A 22,674-nucleotide genomic window follows, 5' to 3' on the forward strand; every position below is an offset into this window, starting at 1 on the left:
CTTTGCTAAGAAATGAGGCACCAGTTTCCTAATATTTATCTGGATTTCTAAGGGAGAAAACACTTTCTCATTGTTGCCTATTGCTAAAGGGCTACGTGTGTTTACAGACCGATCTTAGAACCAGATATATTTTGTGCATAAATCAATGAATTTGCATAAATCAATGAAAATACAGTAGTGTTTATCAAATTCATCATCATTAAAAAAACACTGGGAAAAAATACACTTACTACAGATCCTTTTAGCACAAATAAACCAGATTTGTTTTCCTCTCCTTTTGCAAAGACAATATTTCAAATATAATTTAACCTTTGTTCTCAACAGAATTTCTAGAAATTGCATAAACATTTTCATTCAAGTTTTGTATTATCTTATTTTACAAAATTTGGATCTAAAAAACAGCAGTGGTCCTTTAAACGAGACTTGTACCACCTACAATCATGTTTGTGATAGGAGTGTTCTGCATACACAAACTTCCTTCCAAAAGGCATTGGAGAACAAGACGATTCCTATTGCTTAGAGCCTTCATGACTCTATCATCAAATTTATCATAATAGTTTTACGACATTTTAAATGATGAAACATCATACTGCCATCAATAAATTTATAATGACCACACAGATTGTTTTTATTAGTCGTGGTCTTCCATAATTACAGGAGAAATTCAACTTAAAGGTTTTTCTTTTTGTTACAATTAATTTTAGAAGTACATTTCTAATCTTTGAACTGAGGAGAAAAGTTCCCAAATGTAACTTGTGTCCACGTTACAGGGTCAGAATTCAAAAAGCAATGAAGATAACCCAATGTTATTTTAACGAGATGACTTAAAAGCAGACTCAGACTGTAATTTGATTTGATTTACAGAGGATCCAGAGCCAGAGGCCAGAAGCAGCAGGCAATACCCCGGTGAGCCGAGGCAAGCAGGCAGACTGACCGGTGAGTCAGGACACCGCAGGGGAGCCTGCAATTGCTCCTGGGAGAGCTGTAGTGGACAAGAAGCATCCTCGATGCTAAAAGAAGCGTCAGCTGCTCTATAGCCTACACTGTAGTTATTTGGAAAGGCTGGATAAGAAAACTTTGTTCTTTTTATACTTTACAACACATGAATCCAGAACAATCATTCCACATTTTCTGGGAGCCCCAGTAAGTCAATCCATCATTATTCATCAAACAGTATGAAGACTGAATGGAGTATTTATGCTCCGAGAGCCTGGGACATTAATTTTCAGGCCATGCAGACGGCTTTTATGAAAGATGCATCCATATTACGAGAAGCTTTCAGTCCATCAAACGGCAACCTGGGAGAAGCACAAGATGTTTACGAGTACAGCTCTGTGTGAAACCCACACAGCATCCCTATCTCATTCGCAGTAATCGGATACACAAACGGATACTAAGAATTTTTTGGAAATAAGAAAAAGAACATGTTCTAGAAACCAAACTTTGTCACAGATGGCAGCTTCAATGGAAGCATGGGAGACGAAAAGGGCATTTGCTACTGACGTGTGTCTACTCTAACAGAGTTTCCATAACTACTGAAATAAGGAAGCAGAGATTATGAGTTATTTCTTCCCTATTGTTATTCACTTGGCATTTTCTCAAGTGATTTTGGTGTGTTGTAATATCAAGGCATAGAAACACAATGAGTTCACCATGAAATTCAAGGGGTGGAAAGTTTTAAAGCATATGTGAGATCAACTAAGAAAATGCTCAGCAGAAATAGAATCCACAGCAAAGCGAAGCCAAGCATTTTACTTTCAGATCAAGCAGCTGGGATCTCTGCTGAATGCACTGCAGACCCTAAATTCAATCCTCAGTAATGACTGCAACATCAGCTTAGGTTCATCCTCTGCAGTGCAACCCAGTGGGTCTACAGAAGGTTTGAGACAACTGGAGATGTAAAGTATTATTTATATCGGGTTTGATTCATTTATTTCTCTTTTGGAGTGTGTGGTAACACAGAGAAAGTAAGTCCTAAAGCAATTCAGACTTCTCTCTGTACTCAAGTTGATAGGTAAACTCCTAGTGGCAGGAAAAAATGTGCAAAGCTAAAAATGCACTGAGTGCCTTGGTAATATACAGTATTTTACAGTTACACCAAAGTTTCCTTTCTATCATCTGCTCCTCTGGGCTCCGAGGCTCTTATATGTATCAGCAAAATTCACAGCATTAAAATGTGAATACACTTATCACACTACCGAATGATTAAATTTTATATTAACTACTGAAATTTCAGAGGTCTTTTTACTATTCTTTACCATAATATTGCAACTACTCATAGCTGTTAGATTTGAGTTGTTAGTTCAGGTTTATGAGTGTGGGCTTCAGCTAATGCTAAAAAAATGCCATTATGTCAAACTTTTGCCAGACATTTTACCCAAAGAAATTTCAGGCACTCAAAAAGTAATTGTCTCAAAGGTGCAGGCTCGTTCTGAATTTTATTTCAACTGAAATTAAAACCCAGGAAGTTGATAGTTGATTCTGAAGATTACCCACATGTCTTAATTATGCAAAATTCTCATCAAATGTCATTTTTTCCAACCATAAATTTACTACCCACTTTCCTGCCTCTTTTACAACTACTATAAATATTAAGATTACCCAGCTGTAAACACCTCTGAGATGATAAAAATATTTAGAAAGTGGAGTGCAGATGGAAATTATTATAAAACCACTCAAAGGGATTTGTTACATTAACAAATACACATTAGAATGCGTCTGCTACTTAAGCTTTTAAACGACATTTGGTATTTACTATTGCATAATAACCAGCTAGGATAATCTCTTTCCTCTGCATAGAAAATCCAGGCTGAAGTGACCGCTATGATGACGAGGGATGGTTGGCAGTGCTGTGCCGCTACACGAGAACATGGGAGGAACACCACTTTCACAGAGTTGTAGTTCCTCGGTTTGATGGATGTCAGTAATAATCCATAATAATCCAGAAGCATTATAGTTTGTATCACAGAATCAGTATGTGGGGGCTCCACCAAATACGCGTCTTCACTGTGACATAACTTTTCTATAGGGAAACTCGCATCCATAACTCAGTGTTCTGTTGCCTCCTGAGGAGGAAAAAAAAAGCAAGTGCCAGAAGAATGCTTAGAAATTCATTAGCTCTCCTTGAGAAGATTGCAATGAACACTGCCTATTGCAAATCTCCAAAATACTAATCGAACATGATTCCTAATTATCTGCAGCTACTGCCCCAGACACCATACACTTCATAGAGTGGGGTGAAGACACTGAACTTCTTTTGCAAATTAACTTCTTTTGCAAATTAACTTTTTTCTGAAATTCTCATTTTCCGTCTGCATTCCTGCTTCCTGCTTATGCCAACATGAAATGTAGATGCATCTACACATCAGTCACACGTGAAATGCGAATGCACCTGACACATCAGTCACACTGGGAAGAACACGGTGTCAGCAAAGCAAGGATCTACATGTAAAGAAGTGTCTTGCCTCCACAGGCAACAGAAGCGGAAGAGCTACAAAATTTTTGGAACAGGGAAGCCCTGTAGGAAGACAAGGAAAAGTTTTATTTCCACCAGAAGCTTAGCACCAACAAGAGAAAAGGAACAACACAGGATACCCACTGGAGAAGTCCAAGAGAGTGAGAAAGTGGCCTTAATGAAGGGCATCATACACAAAAGCAGCTTGGTCACCTCTGCCAGCAAGTCCTCCAAAACAAAAGGCCACTTCCCCTCCAAACGGTACTGACTGTTCTGCACACGCTGCCAGGGGACACGGGAGGCAGGCAGCAGAGAGAAACCACTGTGCGGTGCCCTTTGAGACACGCAGCCAGCTCACAACCTCTGCTGCTGATCAATACTCACGATTGCCGCTACAGAAACCCTCTCCTGCCTTCAGGTACGTGCTGTTGTAAGCCTCACGGTTCGACGTTACCACACTGAGAACTCGCTGCTTCTGGTTTTACTAATGCATATGCAGCAACACAGGCTTTCTGCGAACTAACCTGCAACGGCCGCATCTAGTTCGTCTTCCTCCACGGACTCCTGAGTGAGGAGGTCTGCCAGAGGAGAGAGCGGGTAACAGCTGTTGAGGTTCAATCCCAGCATGAAGTTGTGCACTTTCCCGGCACGCCCTTCCCTGGTGTTGAAAAGGGCACTATCACCCACCAAAGCCATCAGCATTCGCTGCACCCAGCTTTCTTGGCTGCTGTTCTGATATTCCTGATTTGCCTCAGCATTTTCAGTGCCTGCAGAGGAAAATTACAATAACATATAAAGTATAAAACCAAGATTTCTGGGTCTACTAAAATAAAGGACCTATTAAAATGAAAGGAACTGGCTCACAGCCTTCTTACAAGGAGTCGTGGACTGAATGTTCAGAGGAACGGAGAGAAACCATCCTCCTACCTTCACAGTGAAACTGTGTAGTGTGGATGTGTCCATCAGGAAAGCAGACTGGGAATGTGTTAGATGATCTGAGCCGGACTTAATTGGTCCGGATGGCAAGGGCAATGAGGATATGGCTTTATCTGTGCTAACACCCGAAATGCAAGCTCCTGGGCTCAGGAGACAGACTTGAGTCACCAAGATCCATACTCTGCCTAGACCTAAATTCATCTGATGTGTACTGACATCCTTCTCCATCCTCTGCTGACTGCTAGAAACCCAGCTTTCCTTAAGAAGGCAAAGTCAGTCTGCATAGAAGAGAATGCTATAGTATGGGAATTCTAAAATATCTGAAAATTAGCTTTCAGTCAACTGTAGACTACAATCAATATTTGGTTTTAATTAACTAAAGAGTACAATGAACCATCCAAACTTAGATGTCTACAGCCTAGACATCACAGCAAAAATGACTTGGATTAGCGTGACCTTGCATTTGTACCGTCAAAACCTGACTTTTTGAGGTGTTTTGTATAAGGAGGTAATTCAGGCTCAGGCTTGATACTTTAAATCCAGCACCGAAATGTGTCTCTTTAATCCAGGCTTTAAAGGAGCTCATTTTTATGTAAGTAGAGAGAAAACAAGCATCAAACACCACAAAGTTTACAGGTCCAACATCTGTACAACAATATTCTATAGAAGTGAGAGGGATTACCAAGTGTTTACAATCGCAGATTTGTAGGTTGTCCACTATGGCTACAAACTATGAGAAAAATGCAGTGTTTCATGCTGGCTACTGTGCTTAAACAGGAAACCCACAAATAAACACAAAATGTGGTATTGCCCTCTCCCTATTATTTTACACATAAGGGGAATTGAAGAAGTAATCATTTAACTGAGCTGATGACATAATTCACTGTCCCATCACACAAGATTTTCTTTTCTTCCTGTAGATCCTAAAATTACAGAGCTGCATTCCCATCTTTGCTTTAGTTGTTAAAAACGTAATCCCCGTGTGTATCATCCAATACAGAAAGCATTATTAGGACGAGATGGAGACCCTGACTAAATTCAGAGAAATCCCCAGGTGGGTTAGGTGCCTAAAGATAATTTTCAATAGGATCTTTTCTTCCCACTGCTCAGTGTTCTTCTGGGAAACTGGATCTGGGCACTGTTTAAAACACTGTGCCAACCACTAGGAACTTCCTCTATCAGATGTCATTGATGTCCCGATCAGATAGCATCTATGGATGCTGGAAATACAAACTGTTACCTGATTAAGGAACCCTTGAAAACAACAGACAGTGTTTGCTGGGCTGACAACAATTCGAACATGGCTCTGAGCTCAGTAGCTTGCTGGCAACAGATTTCTGGAGATTACTGGCTCAGCAAGCCTAATTTCTGGGTGTATGTGAAACTGCAGACCTTTGTGAAGCCCTGCTGAGCTGATGCCGAGACTGAAGACATGTGAAAGAATCATTTGATCATCAGCTTGAACCGGAGGCATGAAGTCAAGCCAAAGGCCCTCCTGAGGTCTCTTGTTCAACATTTCTCTATTTTGCTGGGCCACTGGCTCCTTTAAGATCCTTGAGGTAGGCAATTAAGTGTTACCATTGGTACAAATCAGAGCAGAGCTCTCCGTTGTAAGAGACTATTGCTAAGATTAAGGAAAACCAGCTATGGCTAATCACCAAAATCCACAAACTTGACCATGCTATGTGAAAGCTGAGGAACAAAGTAAGCTGTGAAATAAAATGTGAGGATTTCCTTACCTTTTGGATGCTGTGATTCATCTTCGCTGTCTGAACTATCATTGCTTACAAGGTGCTTTAGCCTAATATTTTCTGTTGAAAGAAATATAAAATTACTTTAAATTGCCAGGCTTTAATTGTTGGAACAGCTAAGAATTTCAAACTTGAGTCATAAAACTATCATAGTCTTCATAATAGAAAATCCAGCTGAAGAGATTTGATCTCTGTGGACACCTCTATGGTCAGAATCTGATCAGAATATATTGGCTTTAGCCTGCAATTTTTGCAAAGCTCCTGCACTGAGGAGATTAGTCATTTGTTCGAGAAAACAAATTGTAATCCTAAAGCAGTCCCTACCGCTCAACTCTGCACCACAGATCTGACACATTTCATTCACCTTGAATAAAATTTAGATGTATAGCTTCTGTCCTCTCAATAACTCCTAGTGAACTAGGAAGACAACGTTAATTTCTAATAATTACGTGCTAATTTAAAAAAAAAAAAAAAAGAGGAACACGTAACCTCATTCATACATATATGAATGGGTACTCTTAAAAATAGTGGGGAAAATCAAAAGCCAAGATGGTTACGAAAGTTCTACTGGCATATGTGTGAAAAACAAAGGCCAATGCAGTTACGCGCTTAGAAAAGACAATGGTTTTCATCTCATAACATTGAGAGAAATAAAACCAGAAATGAGTGAACTTCTCTGGCAAAGATCCACATTTTGTTAGGGTTAACAGTTTGGTTTCCAAAACAACCACAAAGGCATTGTTAACTGTTCATTACTATCTCAAGGAATTCTTTCTAAGTCAAAATGAGCACCGAAAAAGCAACACATCCCACTCAGGTAAGGTTTGCAGTGGAGGTGAATTCATGTGAAAATGGATGATCCCTCTCATTATGGAGGGATGCCTTTCTTGCAATACAGTAGATTTGCAATGTTTTATTGACAGCCTCATCTTGGAAGCTTATATCCTACAGAGATGGAAACAGGGACTGAAGTCCAGCAATGCAACTGTATCCAAGAGAAGACTTCTGAAGACGAAACCCCTTTATTCAGTAGTATAATGTACACTAGGAATCATCTCTAATTGAAATTTGAAGCCAGTTCAAACAAACTGAATGAAGGTTGTTTCCTAATGAACGTATTATCAACAAATTGTTTTTTCAATTAAAAAATGAAAATAAAATAACATCTACTTTTTTCTCACAGAAGGATAAAGTAGATGTTGGTCTCTGGTGGCATACCCCTGCTTTGGAATGTAATTCCCAACAAATGCTGTCATTTCTACCAAACGCAGGATCAAAACAATGGCAATTACACTTTGCACTTTTTGCTGAAGTCTAAATCTAATTCCTGTAACTACTCCTGGTTGAAAGAGAAGATTGAAGAGAGAGTCAACATAATATCCAGTGTAAAATCCACAGCTCTATTACCCTTGGTAATGAACACTGGATACAGCTGGCCACCACTGTTGCCTTTTTTCTGAAGAGGACTATGCCCTCCTGGATTACATACAACACTAAAAATCCCCACAGACTCAGGAGAACTTAGTCATCACATATCTTTCCTTAAATACTTTTTCTTTTTAATACCCTGTGGGTCCTCAGTCACTGCTCAAATATCATCAATGGACAAACATGCACCAAAAACAAATATGTACAAATTCTTGAGCGATGACATAGGAGACAGGTCAAAATAAAAATTAGCGACCACGAAAGGAAGCTAACAAAACCAACAAATCATCTCTTTAAAGCAACCCCTATGCAAAATTCATCATTTAGTGCCCTAAGCATGATTGATACATGCTGTGTCCAACACTGGCTCTTCTGACATCCACTGGCATTTTGGCATTCGCTTTGGTGGTACCAAGCTCTCATCGGGACACCTTCAGCTCTGGTAACAGCTTGTGGTTCAAGTCACATTAGTATTTTCAGATCTAATCCCACTTCTAAGCATGCTTTTTAAATTACATGTGAAATGAGCCACAGATGAGAGATAACAGTCTGTCTCTCAACATCTTAAAAAGCAGTAACAGAGACTTTTCCACTATCAAATTTATTGACAGAGATTTTCCATTAGTAGGTGTTAACACTCATGAGAGGTATCAAAAATATGAAACCGGAGGCACAGGTCTCATTTTCATCCATAAATAAGTACGTTATCAAACAGCTCGATACTATCTCTTAGAAGACAGAGACAGCTAAGGGGTTTGGGGGTTTGTTGTTGTTTTTTTTAAAATCAACTCATTCTGCATTTTCTCTCCACACTTTTCAGAAAAATCTGGCTGTCTAGTACAATTTATTTATTGGTTATATATTTCCCTGTAATGCCATCTTCTGAATGGGAAAAAAAAGTGTAAGAACCCCTTTCATTATCAACTGCATTCTCAAATAAAACACAATAAACTCTATCCAAACCATGCTACAACTCCTTCCTTACAGTCATTATGCCATTTGTGCATTAGGAATGAAATCGAAATCATTTGCTAGTAAGCAAAACCAAAAAAAACCCAACAGGTGACTTGTGGTCATAATGGAACAATCTAACAATCCAGAGATGATAAAATTTGGTTTTACTTTACTAATAAATAATACAGTCCAGTGTCAAGACTACACAAGTAACTATCAAGCATTTGTCAGCTTCTGATCTCTAAAAACTAGCGTAACAACATAAGAAAGGGAGTTGGATTCTTTTGACTTCCTGAAAACAGTTGGATGTATGCACGCGACTTTCAGTACCGCTGACACTGATGAGAAACAAAAGTGAAAGAAAGAAAAGAAAATTACTAACCCTCTTTCCCTGATCTCACTGGATTCTAGCAATGTCAGCAACTAAAGTCACTTGAATTCCACATTGTTAAAATGACTACCAGCGGAGTGCCACCCTTCCACACAGTGAGAGTGCACTGAATCTTGCTAGTAATTGTTTTGCATAGTAGAAGAAATATTTACTAATATTACCTAATTCTTCTTCCATGGTGGGACCTTTATTTTGAGAATTGGAGACGCCAAGCACTCTGTTAAATAATATAGAAAACGCACTGCCCCAGACACCTGAAAGGGAAGAAGTAAACAATGAATGGAGGCTGGTAGAAGAAAAAAACCCACCATATACTGCACTATTTAAGCAGTTGCTTGGTCTCTGAATACACCTCTGATTTTTAGAACATGCTAAGTCATAAGCTCAGATGTACATACCAGAAGCAAAAAACCAGGGAATGCCCATCCATGTCGGTGAAATCTTTCAAATGGATGTCTTCCAACAAACTGAGAACTCTACTTCTGGTCTCACAATTTGTGTGACTGCATGTAAAAGCCCTTGCCCACGAACTACTGAAATTAGTTTTATTTTAAAGTCTCTTTCTGTCACATACTCACCCATCAAGAAATGCAAGGGATTTTCATTATACTTCTTCACCACTGTCCCCATAAAAAATTTGCTTCCAAACAAATCAGGAGACATAAAAGTGCCATACTTTGCCATACCGATCTCATAGGGACTGAATTCCACCCAGTCTACAAAATAAGAAACAAAATTATGCTTAGTTGACAATCTCCACCTGAACAGAAACAGAGGATGAATAAACATAAATGAATGAAACCTCTGTCCAAGCAAAGACATTTTAGTTAAATGGGAAGCTAAACAACCAACAGGAACATCTCTTAGGTTGTGCGGAAGTCAAAATTTTGATTTCAAATGAAGGCCAGTCTAATGTCTCATTCTCATTCTCCCTTTTCGCAACAATCTTTAGTGAAAAAATATGAAGTCGTAAAAACAGAAGCATAAGAGTAGCGATCACAAATAAGAAAGCGTTTTCCTCTCACACTTAAATATGATCCCCTGTCACATGAAATGCAACGTGGGTCTAAGTTCCAAGTTTCTTTTCTTTCACTGTGATCCTACCAAAAATGTGGGAGGCAGTGACAAAGGCAGCAGAAAAAATATTTAGTATCACAGAAGTTGTGAAATATTCTAGGAAAGACATTTGGATTCCACGGAAACCTAAAGTTTCTAGTGAAATCCAATATGAAAAGGAAGCTGAGAGGCAGCTGAGAAACTTATTAATACCAAACAATGCCAAATGTATTTTTAAAAGTACATGCCATTTTATTCAATAGAGAGCTCAATAAAAATATGCAATCAAATGTTCAAATACATTTGCTGATCTTAGCAGAAAATTTCAGAAGTGATTTACATTCTATGATGTATGCCTCTCTTGAAAATGGATTTTAGCTGACTTTTTGAAATATTTTCTTTGATATCAGTGGAGTTGCTTACCTCAGAGCATTCATTTCAAAGAGGAAGCAATTACCATCACAAAATCCCCTACATTTTTAGTATTTCACCCATTCATCTATTTTCCATATTTTAGCAGTGATTAATTTGATTGCTTCTGTAAACAAGTTAGAAATACTTGTGAAAAAGAAACGTAAAAGAAATAGCTTTGAAAAATCCCCACAAGTCATTGGATGCCATCCACTTCTCAAGACAGTCAGTTTCTGTTTAAATGTTAAGCTTAAGGTTAACCCCTTGCCCTGAAAAGGAGAGATTTAATCATGACTGATGAGAGTTTTGTTTCATGGGGCAATGCTTATCTATGCTAAGTCAAATACAACATCCTATTTTCCAAATAAACCACCCACAAATCTTCACATTTACTGGAGCAGAAGGAAATTCATTTGAAGACCCAGTCCAGGAATTTAATGATATTTCCTTTTAGATACATAAGCAGGAATTGGCAGATACATATTCAGAACCGCACTGACAGCGAAACTGAATTTAGAATTACAATCGTGATAGTCCACATTCATTTTGTATTTGCACTGAAGAAGACGGTTTCTCAAATCACATATCCTGCTTAGGGAAATAAGTTTTCTGCCTTAAAATTAAAGGGCTTCAGCATTAGCTTCTGCCATTCCAGAAGCTCCTTGAGACAGTGGCCATTTAAATGAGCAGGACTTGAATGTCCCAAGGACAAGAAGTCTATACCAAGAGAAATACTTAGTGTTTATATCCTGGTAAACTGGGTTAGTTTCTTGGCTGTGGCTTAATCCAAAATATACTAATGTCAAACCTCTCAGCTGTGTTCACTGCATTTTGGATGTGGCCCTGAGGAAAGTTAGATCGTAACTCTGCACTGCTTCATACCAGATGAAGATGCGACAGATTTTTCCTGTTCTCAGGAAGGAGAACAGAGAGGTGATATTTTGCCAGCACTAAGCGTGATTGGGCGTCTCTATGCACGGACTGTGCTCACACGCTGAGACCAGATTCACTTTACAGTCCAGCCTTGCTGCATGCGGGCAGATCAAAGGCGCATACCCAATGCAGCACGTGTGATGAAGACGGCTAACCGAGCACCGACTGAAGGATCCCTCTGGAATCCAGAGCCTGGGATCCCAGTGCTATGAATCCATACCTCAAGGCAGCCCTGCTTCCCAAATTAATTCTGTACTGCTTACTGGTACGGAGCAACACTCACACTCTCCCTCCCACATACATAAGTTTACTATAATGACTTTCAAGAGCAAAACCCCAAAATCCAAATATTGGCTGGTCTGGCACTGCAGCAGCAGCAAAGCTGGTGAACGAGGCTGTTAGGGGATGGAAGCACGCGATACCTAAGCCAAACATTAAATTCCACTCCCCTCTTTAACATTGCATATCAGTACCTTCAGGTAATTTCTTATCATTACAGAAGCTATTGAAATAAAAAAAAATAAAATAAAAAATCTGTCTTTAACTAAATCACTGTAATTATGTTCAGTTACAATGAATATTGCAGTTTTGGGTATGGCCGGCGCCACCTGGGTCAGAAATGCTATTGGTAGGGGAAACATGCAGAGCCTGGGGCATGAAAGGTATTAGCAGCTGCGTGAAATCTTGCACCATCGCTCCCGGAAGGAATGTTATCTGATATAATTAATGCATTTCAACTTGAAACAACATGAACGATCTCACCTACATCTATAATCTAGTAAATAAGAAAGCGTAAATTATTCTGTTCAAAACTTACTATATATTTCACATCAAGAATAGCTGTTCAGTTCTAAAAGGAGAGAAAAACTTACAATAGAAACAACCAAGATCTAGCATCCTACATAATGCTATAGATGATAGCCTCAAAAAAGCAAAAATAAGGTCCATTAGCAGAGGCAATACCTTTTTTAGACCAATTGGTAAGACTACAGAAACTAAACGAGCCTTCAGGTGCTTCTGGTCTTGTTTAGAAAAGGCCATTATTAACTAAAGATAATCTTATTTTTAAAATGGTAAATAAGTAACTCAAAATGTTTTAGAAAACTGAAGCTCATCAAAAAACAAAGTACTTTTGTTTTCAAATAAAAAGGTTTCAGTTTCCTAAGGAGAAAAGTTCTCATGAAAAGTTCTCATTCTCCCATGAAAAATTTAACCTCATTTACAATCTCATTTTCCATTACAAAGTTTTGACAGCAACTTTTGCAAATAATCTTTTTAGGAAATGCAGATGCAACATCTGACTTAAAAACCCTGGGCCAGCCACTTGGTGTTTCCTTTCTCAGTCTTATATATAACTATATACATAGCCTTTCCTTTGCACATCTAGCATCTAGCGCAATTGGACTCACTCTCAACTGAGGCTACTAGATGGGATTAAAACCTATGGAATAAATAAAAGCAAACAGCCCTTTGTGTTACCAACAGTACTTTAGACTGTGCAAGAAATAAAAAAAGAGGGAGATGGAAAAAAAGAGAAATAAAAGGCTGTTGACCTAAAATACAGTCTGTCTGTCTCTCCACGGACAGGGAAAGATGCATTTTAAAAGCCAAGAAAAGGCTCAGTTCCATGGCATCCATGAGGAATATGCCTATCTGACGCCTGGTCTCCACAACCCTGTGACCTTGGTGCAAACACTGCACCAGTCGGGTAAGTATCCACCTACCTTAGTGTAGGATCACTTATCCCTGAGCAACTTCTTGTTATTAGACTCCACTGTCGGATCCCCAGAAACCGCTGAACACAAATGTGTCTGTTCCCCCATCACCTTTTAAAATGCATCAGAACTGCCCTTACGATGTGCCCATGTGGTATATCCTTCAACATTCCAACTTCCTATTCTTTCTATAAATTAAATCTCCCTGTACTTAGTTTGTAACTAAGTACAAATTAATTACAAATGCAAATTTTGTTAATCCTCACATAATGTTTCATATCATGGCTAATTCTTTCCTAATCCTAAGCCATAAAACTAATAATTTCAATGTGTACCAAGCTGCAAGACACAATTAGTCTCACAAGTATTAAAAAATAGGCTTTTTTCCAGCCACGCACTTGTCTCTTCACAAGTGACTCAATAGAGAGACCGAAACATACCTGCAAACATCAGCTCTGAGACATCTGGTTTGACGTGGAGACATGTAAAGAGTGGGAGAGCACACTGTGCGTTGTTGATTTTGTCTTTCATGTTGCTCAAAGTGGTGTCCATTCTCTGCAGGAAAAGAAAGACATTATGTCCCAACAGATCCCATAAAGGCCTGCCGGTATTTGGGAGACTACTCATTTCTCTGAAATCCTCAAAGAGAAGGGAAATGGACTAACTCGGTTACTTCCAAGGAAAACAGAATAGAAGAACTTGTAAAAGGAAATCACCTACTTGAATACCTTTTAGATACACGGTTCAGGAAGGAAGGACTGGGAGAAGACATGACAGGAAGATGAAATAAGCATGTGTTATAGAATCCAAAATAACATGGCCAAAAAGCAAACAGAATTGCTGGACAAAGCAAGTTCTCTTCCTCTGCCACTGTAAAGATGAAAACAAGGAAAAACCTCTCAGGCAGAACTGCCATTAATGATCATGTAATGATTTTCAATCTGTGCTGTTTCTGAAAAGTCGGCAAAGATAACTAAGAGAAGCAAATGGCCTATCAGGAGGCTTACGTTTGCTAACTGAGGATCTGCATCTCCCCCAGAAAATATTCTGGAGTCTGCAATCAAGACAGACTGAAAGTCATTATGACATAATGGTACAAAGACGTGTTGTCTGTGAATAACCAAGAGCCTTATTTCCATTTTTAGCTGATTGTGTCAGGTTCAGATTTAACCTAAACATCTGGGCATTTGTTTAACTCCTTAGCAAACAGGGACTTCTAACCAACCTCACAGATCATTAACATCCCTTCAGCATCAGAAACTCATGCTATATATCACAGTTACTAAAAGCTGTGCTGCTGGTTTTCATTATTTTAGAGTGTTTAAAACCTAACGGTAATGTGTACTCGTGAAAGATACAAGTGTATAAAGCAAGTCTGTGAATCTATTAACACATTTCAATCTTACGACAAGATCAAATCCAAATTCTGCTCACCTGACTCGTGAACTTGAAGTCTGTGTGCCTGATTCAGTCAATTAGGATTTGTCAATAATAAAATACAACAGTATGAAGCCCTCCCATTATCTCTTTTTTAAGAAAAAGAAGTAATAATAAACAGAGATGTGGATCTTTCACCGTGAAATTAGTGTTTTGTTAAGCAAATGCTGCTTTTCTTATAGCAAAACATGCATAAAGAGGTTACATAATTTTGTAATTTTTTTGTTGAAATGGCTTGAGCAGTAATTTTAATGGACAAAAACCAATGCTAAGAGCTTGCTGCAAGTACCCAGCAGTTGAGTTCATTTCTGTTGCACATGAATGCATGATGTCTTCCTAGCTCCTGAAGAAATGAGTACTATTCAGAAACATGTCCCACAGCAAGGAAAGCATTTTATATGTTTCTGATCCAGTATCTGTTCAGCTATAACTTAAAATAGCCCTATTGCTAAACATGTTTTGTTAAATGTTACCAAGGTCATTTAAAAAAAACCCCAACTAACAGCAATTGTTATGCAGTAGTTTCACAACTCTAATAGTCATTAGAAAATGAACTCACATTGTGGATAAGTGTTTCGCCTATTAGCATTCCAAAGATATCTGTGAAGGTGACAGGCTGCCCTGAGCTCTTCTTATTCCATAGTGCTTCAATGTAGCGTTTGACTTTCTGAGGAGTGAGCAGCAGAAGTGGGTTGTGACTCACGGAGTTCATCAATTCTTGATTAATCTCCTTTGGTCCTTTTTCTGGAAAATCCGGGTGTGAATACAAAGTTGACATGTACCTGCAATGGAGAATAGGCTCTGTAAGTATCAAAGCGTGGTTCGATGTCAGCTGCCTGAAGCGTACAATAAGCTCGTGAATAATTTGATACAATTACTGATTAAATCAGATCAATTTACTGTTTGTGAAGTAAATTGTGAGTTCTTTTTTTTCAAGGCAAAGCAAGCTAAACAATTTGTTCTAAATGTAAGCATACAATCAAACGCTCAACATACATTTCCATAATGTGCACGATGTAAAATATTAGTGTGTGCCTCATTTATCTAAGGGGTCAAAGAATCATAGAATCCCTGACTAGTTTGGGCTGGAAGGGACCTCAAAGCCCATCCAGTCCCACCCCCTGCCATGGGCAGGGACACCCTCCACTAGCCCAGGTTGCCCAAAGCCCCATCCAACCTGGCCTTGAACACTGCCAGGGAGCCAGGGGCCTCCACAACCTCTCTGGGCAACCGGTGCCAGGGCCTCAGCACCCTCACAGGGAAGGATTTCTTCCCAATATGTAAACTAAATCGACCCTCCTTCAGCTTAAACCCATTCTCCCTTGTCCTGTCACTACACTCCCTGATAAACAGTCCCTCACCAGCTTTCCTGTAGGCCCCTTCAGAAACTGGAAAGCCGCAATTAGATCTCCCCGGAGCTGCCTTTTCTCCAGGCTGAACAACCCCAACTCTCTCAGCCTGTCTGCACAGCAGAGGTGCTCCAGCCCTCTGATCAGCTTCGTGGCCTCCTCTGGACTCGCTCCAACAGCTCCATGTCTCTCCTGTACTGGGGCCCCCAGAGCTGGATGCAGTACTGCAGGTGGGGTCTCACCAGAGCGGAGTAGAGGGGCAGGATCACCTCTCTCGACCTGCTGGTCACACCTCTTTTGATGCAGCCCAGATCACCGTTGGCTTTCTGGGCTGCAAGCGCACACTGCCAGCTCACGTTGAGCTTCTCATCCACCAACGTCCCCAAGTCTTTCTCTTCAGGGCAGCTCTCAATAACAGCCAGAATCATCCTAAGCTGAAAAAACAGCTTCTCAAGGGTCAGAGTGCACCTAAACTTGCAGACTGGAGGTCTTATAAGTATACACGTGCAGTTCTTTCACTCTAAGATGTACCTCTCTCTGCCACTCTCCAGTTCATGATTACTATTCAAAAATTCCTAATGTATATTAGTATATGTCATGCTTTCCGGGTTCTAGAGGTTTTCATAATAAGATGAAGCACAATAACTACAACCTGTGCAGAGATTTAATTGAGTCCAAGAATTCAGAAGAGGACTATCAGGCAAATCTTGATTTTGTCACTAACTCTGGAAACTGAGGTTTTGTTCACTGAAAAAAAGTTTAGACACACATGCAGACAACTGCAGTTTGTGCTTGTTTGGCTTAAGTAATGCTCAAGTAAAGACTCAAGGCAGGCCGTCCTCATCTACTAGATGCTCATTTCACTATTATTTATTCAATTAGCTGGCTCAGGTATACATACCATACTGCAGGCATCATTCTGCATAGCAGTGAGGTATACGCTGTGTAAGCTTGGCCCTGACATCGTTGCCCGGCCATTCCCTTGACAGCATGATGAACCCCATCACATGCATGATGTTAGAATTTGACTCATTAGTCCTTGCGCAGTCTCTAAAGTTTAGCATGCACGTCAGCTGGCGAGTGGAACAAACACAGCAGCAAGCTTCCATGTGAGACGAGAAAGGAAAATGCAGGATGAAGAATTCAGTACAAGGTTGAAGCAAGATGACAGAAACGATCAGGGAGGTAAATGCATTGCTCCAAGGTTAGGCATGCATCTGAACGAACAAGCAAAAACCTGCCTCTCCCTGCAGGAAAGGAACTCTCCACCCTTCAGAAAAGAAAGAAGGGGAAAAAAAAAAAAAAAAAAAAGAAGAGAATTATTCCCAAGCAATAGACTGCATGGAAAAAAAGAAAGGGAGTGCCAAAGTGTCAATTTATTTATTCATCAAGCAAGGAAAGTCTGAATAGGTGACATTACCAAGACAGCAAAAGCAAATTTGTTTAAATACAACTGTTTCCAACATATGTTCCTGACTGAATCAGTCCAGCTAATCTTGCTATTTAATATAGATTTTATAGGTTTACATTAGATCAACTATGTATTCACACCTGGGTTTTCCCAAAAAAGGACCTCATGGCCACCTGACTGATGTCTTTTCAGAACATGGACTACACACCATTCCCTAGGAACACAGTGAAAATTTTTCACACTGCGTTGCACTATTCAATTGCTCTTCATCCAGCCATATGACATCTGCTACTTTTTGCAATTTGACAAAAGTGCATCCAGGTCCCTCAACAGACAGTGCTAAATCTGCTGCCCCAAACAACTCGTGATAGAAAATGCAGGTTCCAGGGATGCCAGGCTTTTGTAGTTCAATCCAAATGAGAAACTTACTCTAGTTCATAGACACTTGCGGTGTTTCAAAACCTTCTGGCATTCTAAAAGCTTTCTATCTAGTCTGGAAGGGGGGAATTAAACTTCACACAAGTGAAAAAACCCACACAAGGAATAGAACAGATCATTATCTGTTTCAGAAGAGTTAGCAGCTTTGGGGTTAGAGTATTTCCTTACAACGTGCGGAACCAAAATTCATGTGCTTCCTCAGAGTTAAACCAAGGGATAAAATTCATCCCAGGTAGATTCCCTGCTCATTTATATTTAGCTATTCCAACAAAAGTCTTTTACCCTTACTCTTGAAGAAATGAGATATTCATATAATCTTATAATTTAGACTGGAAGGAACCTTGAGGTCTCTATTCCCACCTCCTGCTCAGTGCAGAGCACACTTAAGAGTCAGATCAGGTTGCTCAGGGCTTTGTTCAGTCAAGTTCCACTTTCACATGAAGAATTCACTGAGTCAGACAGAGAGAGGATGACACCTTACCCAGCCCAGTCAAGTAAGGATGCGGCAATACATTCCTGTGTTTGACCACTCTCACTGCAAAATTCTTCTCCTAACAGCTAATCAACTTTATCTTGCTGGAACTAATAGCCATTCCCCTTGTCCCTTCTCTGTGCATCTCTTTTCTTTACAGCTACCCATTAGGTGGGTGAAGATAACAGTAAGATCTCCCCCCACCACTACCTTTGCCTACTCCTCAAGGCTAAACAAATCCAGCTGCCTCACTTTCTCATGTGCTCCAGTCCCCCAGTTGCCTAGGCGGCACTCTGATGGAATTAATCCAGTTTGTCAACACCTTTCTTGTACTCGGTGGCCCTAAACTGGATTCATTGAGTCAGACAGGAGGACATCGTAACTACCTCATTATGGCATTCTAATTGAGACATCATGGAAGACCTTTTCTCCCATCTGACCTACAAACTATTTTAAAAAAACAACGTAATTTCTAAGTTAAACAGTGACAACAGGAGTGATACAAGGGAATCCACAGCAGGATGCCCCGCGGCATGGCAGTCAGTCCATATTGCTTCCTACAAGCTGAAATACATCTGCTCACAACTCCTTACACTAAGAGAGAATCGGTGAACAGATCCTAGACATCCCTAGTAAATCCACTACAGGGACTAGTGAGTCTAAATTGGAGCAAAAGACCTTTCAGTGATTTTGAGAATAATACAATCCATTTGGGGTTGAATGAGTCACGATCTTCAAATCGCAAGGATTTTTTTTCCCCATTTCATCAGGAAAATAAAGCAACACAAAAAATATTTTGGATTTATAACTACAGCTTAAATTCTTAAGGTTTTGGTTATCAAGATGAAGGAATCAGTTACACAGTCCTTGTACGTACAGTATTGGCTGTCGGTACAGAAACGTGGGTGCGTATGAGTACCACCTCTTTTCATCCGTTCCTGCTATCAAAGCTTCTAGGAAGATCACCTGGAGACTGAGCTGTCCTCACCGGTCGAGGCATTCTGAAACGCCTCCACCAGCAGACTTGCCCCACTGACCTGCTATGCTGCAAGCTGTCTCCGTATGTCTTTTCCGTACTGATAGTGTATGCATAAAATTTGCTGTGAATTATAACCTTAGAAGTAAGTCAACTCTCATGAAAATGCGTTCTTTAACTGAAGAAAAACAAAAGAAAAAACGCTTACCATGTGGATCCTGAGAGACCAGCAATGTAAGTCGCACAGTCTAAAATTCCTGATTCATAAAGTGCTTTCATGACTCCGGCAAACCCTACCATGGCACGAAATCCACCTCCTGAACCCAATATTGCTATCACTGGTACCTGCAGAGGTGAGAAGAACGTAATCACCACACCAATTCTGATATAGACTTAAAAGTAGTAAATCAATGTTATTCATCAATCACTGGCCAAACATACCAGCCTTGTGCAATTAATTGGTCATCATCCAGAGATCTCACAGCACAGAAGAAACCTCTGTTTTTCCAAACCTGTGCACAGAAGTTCTAACAAGCCAAAAAGAAGGTGTTCTGCAGTCTCTTAGTGGTAAGTGTGTAAGAAAACAGCAAAATACTTTAATAAACACTTTGACGTACGACTTTTAAACACTGCATGTAGAATGGAACAGTACCGTAATGAAGTTACCTGCCCCCCTTAGGTTCTCTGGGCCCAAGAGTGATGTACAATATCTGTATGTTATTTACTCAGTCCCTTCTGCTTCACAAAGAGCTGGAGGGCAGGAGTACTTTTGGACTGCGGCATGGGAGGAGAGCACTGCTGATCACGAGCAAGGGAAGGCAGGAACCAGCCGACAGCATGAGGGATTCTGCCAAGGTGGAAAACTCACGGAGCAGCAGAGCAGACTTCCTTCCAGCTTCCTATTTACTTTGTACCTAGGGAGCATTAGCAACCAGGAGGTGCAAACAGATGGCACGTAACAAAGGACCTGGCATGCAGGGATATAAAGGGAAGCTAAATGCGTCTGGTCCCATCCAGACAAGAAGGAAGATACGAGTGAAGCAACACAAGGGCAGGAAGAAAGCATGAATTCCCAGGAGAGGGGGAGCTGCAAGCTTGCTGCTTCTGGCAGTGAGAGAAGTGTCCCCTTCCACCTGCAGCTCTGGTGACAGAGGAGGAACAAATGCTGTCAGGGAGCATTTTGGACCAGATATCACAGGTTACTGGATAAGAAACAGTGCTGCAAAGTGACAAGTGACAGTAGCTGATGAGTCCCTCTTCTATGGGACACAGGCCAATCTGCCAGGCAGAGTGATTGCTTATGGAGCTTTGCTGCTTGCCCAGACTCCAGATCCATGACAGCGCTGAGAAATGGCTGAGTCTCACCTGGCCTTCCAGATGCTACTCCTCATCCATGTGGGCAACAGTGATACAAGCAGGGGAGACCCTGAGCAGATGGGAGGTGCTTTGTCCCCTCCTGGAGCAAGGATGGGGGGTACAGGCGCACAAGGCTGTTGCCTGTGGACTTGATCTTTCTAGTCTGGAAGAGGAATGGCTCAAGCAGATGATATCAGGCTCAGGTTGTGTCACTAGTGAGAATCTTGGCTTCCTGACCATGAAGCCTTGCTTGCTGATGAAGATGCTCCATGGGAAAATAAAGAATCCACCTGACCAACAGAGTGAGGAACACCTTCATGAACAGACTTGCTAATTTAGTGAGGAAGACTTTAGACTAACTCCAACGATGGGGACCTAAGTGAGTGAAGGGTGCAAACACTGCAAATGCAGGAGGAACGTATGGGAGAAAGCTAGTAGTGAGACCTGCGTGTTCCTGCTAGGAAGGAAGAGTGTCCAGAGGCTTACCTCAAATGTCTCTATATGGATGCACAGAGACATCAAACAAGAAAAAAATGGAAGCTCAAGTGCAGTCACAGACCTGTGACACAATCAGAACAGCCCAGACTCGGTGGGACAGCACACACGCCTGCCGTACTGCCATGGCTGGGAGGAGGCTGGGAAGACAGGTGGGCAAAAAGGGTGAGTAAACTGAGTGTTGGCAACAGCGCACCTTCCAGGGACCACTGGGACTAGCTGACCTCTACAGGCCCCTTCCAAACAGTATTTCTCTGACTCTGTTATACTGTATTTTTTATCCAATACTATTGCTAATAGGGCACAGTATCGTCACTGCACAGAATCCTTACAGGCACAGAAAGGTAATGCCTGATGTTTCTGATTCTTCAGGTCAAATAATAAAAAATAACTATATAGTGAAAGTCAAATACTATCATTATGACCCTCCTTAGCTTCTTGTCTACTGAAACAATGCACAGAACTTCAGCTCACTTGCACAGATTTGTGCCATTGCTTCAGGCCTACAACCAATAGGTCTACAAAGTGAGTGAATAAACCATGTCAGGTCTCGGCATTAGCAAGTTGTTGCCCCCACAGTGCCCTGTTACTTAGAACTCTAATTGCCTGCTTTCTGAAGAATTAGAATCTATTTGAAGAAGTCGTCACTTGAGCAAAATTTCTAAATAAAAATATACTCAGAATTTATTTAGAATGTCTGTCCTTCTTATCTATAATCCAAAATACAGAAGATATTAAATTTAGTTATTAAATAAACTATTTAGTTACAAAACCACAGAAATTTTTACAGCAATCCAAACACCAGCTTTAATCCAAATGCTATCTTTGTGACAGAGCCAAAAGCTGTAAAAGTTACTAATCAGAAACAGAAGAGAGACAAACAATATTTTGGCTAGGAGTTGAAAAACATATTTTATAATAAAAACACCTGATATTGCTACATAGTATGAAGACAGTCTTACATTTACAACTACCTTGCAAAAACTACAGGAGAGGTAAGGAGAGTTTATGTATACCTGTACACCTTCTCAGCTACCAAGAGATAGCAAAGTGAGCAAAAGCAGAGCCAGTTACAAGTGACACCATATTGGAAATATATCTACAGTGGGGTTATTCTGTACTCCGTTCCTTCTTACTTCCCAGCCTTCACAGTTCTGAATTCAAAACTGTTCCCTTCCATTGCATAATTTTTTCAAGTATCTAGAAAGAAGGCAAAATAAAACGAGATAGTGATAGGAGAAAAACTGCCAGCAAAACCTCGACCCTGGATATGGGAAGAGCAGATTTTGGGCTGCTGAAGGAGCTAGTTAGCTGGTTAGTGCTGTGTTTGGATTTAGGATGACAATAATGTTGATAACACACTGATGTTTTAGTTGTTGCCAAGCAGCCAAGGACTTTTCAGCCTCTCACACTGCCCTGCCAGTGAGAAGGCGGGGGGTACACAAGGAGCTGGAGAGGACACGGCCAGGACAGCTGACCCCAATGACCAAAGGGATATTCCAGACCATATGACGTCATGCTCCATATATAAAGCTGGGGGAAGAAGAAGGAAGAGGGGGCTGTTCGGAGTGATGGTGTTTGTCTTCCCAAGTCACCATTACAGTGATGGAGCCCTGCTTTCCTGGGGATGACTGAACACCTGCCTGCCATGGGAAGTGGGGAATGAATGCCTTGTTCTGCTTCGCTTGTGTGTGCGGCTTTTGCTTTACCT

At 40.5% G+C, this 22,674-nt stretch overlaps 1 protein-coding gene across 9 annotated transcripts in view; it reads right to left on the reverse strand.

Moving 5' to 3' along the window:
- Positions 1 to 22,674, reverse strand: part of PLA2G4A (phospholipase A2 group IVA) — a 114,487-nt gene that overhangs the window by 8,008 nt on the left and 83,805 nt on the right. For all 9 annotated transcript variants that reach the window (XM_054834126.1, XM_054834128.1, XM_054834127.1 and 6 more), the window contains 7 exons: positions 19,321 to 19,457; positions 15,026 to 15,248; positions 13,470 to 13,584; positions 9,493 to 9,630; positions 9,076 to 9,168; positions 6,130 to 6,201; positions 3,979 to 4,221 (listed from right to left, as the gene is read on the reverse strand). In XM_054834126.1, the coding sequence (XP_054690101.1) occupies positions 3,979 to 4,221; positions 6,130 to 6,201; positions 9,076 to 9,168; positions 9,493 to 9,630; positions 13,470 to 13,584; positions 15,026 to 15,248; positions 19,321 to 19,457 (1,021 nt within the window). The remainder of the gene's footprint in view (positions 1 to 3,978; positions 4,222 to 6,129; positions 6,202 to 9,075; positions 9,169 to 9,492; positions 9,631 to 13,469; positions 13,585 to 15,025; positions 15,249 to 19,320; positions 19,458 to 22,674) is intronic.

This window comes from Grus americana, chromosome 8, assembly GCF_028858705.1.
Source record: "Grus americana isolate bGruAme1 chromosome 8, bGruAme1.mat, whole genome shotgun sequence".
In the NCBI taxonomy this organism is placed as follows: domain Eukaryota; kingdom Metazoa; phylum Chordata; class Aves; order Gruiformes; family Gruidae; genus Grus; species Grus americana.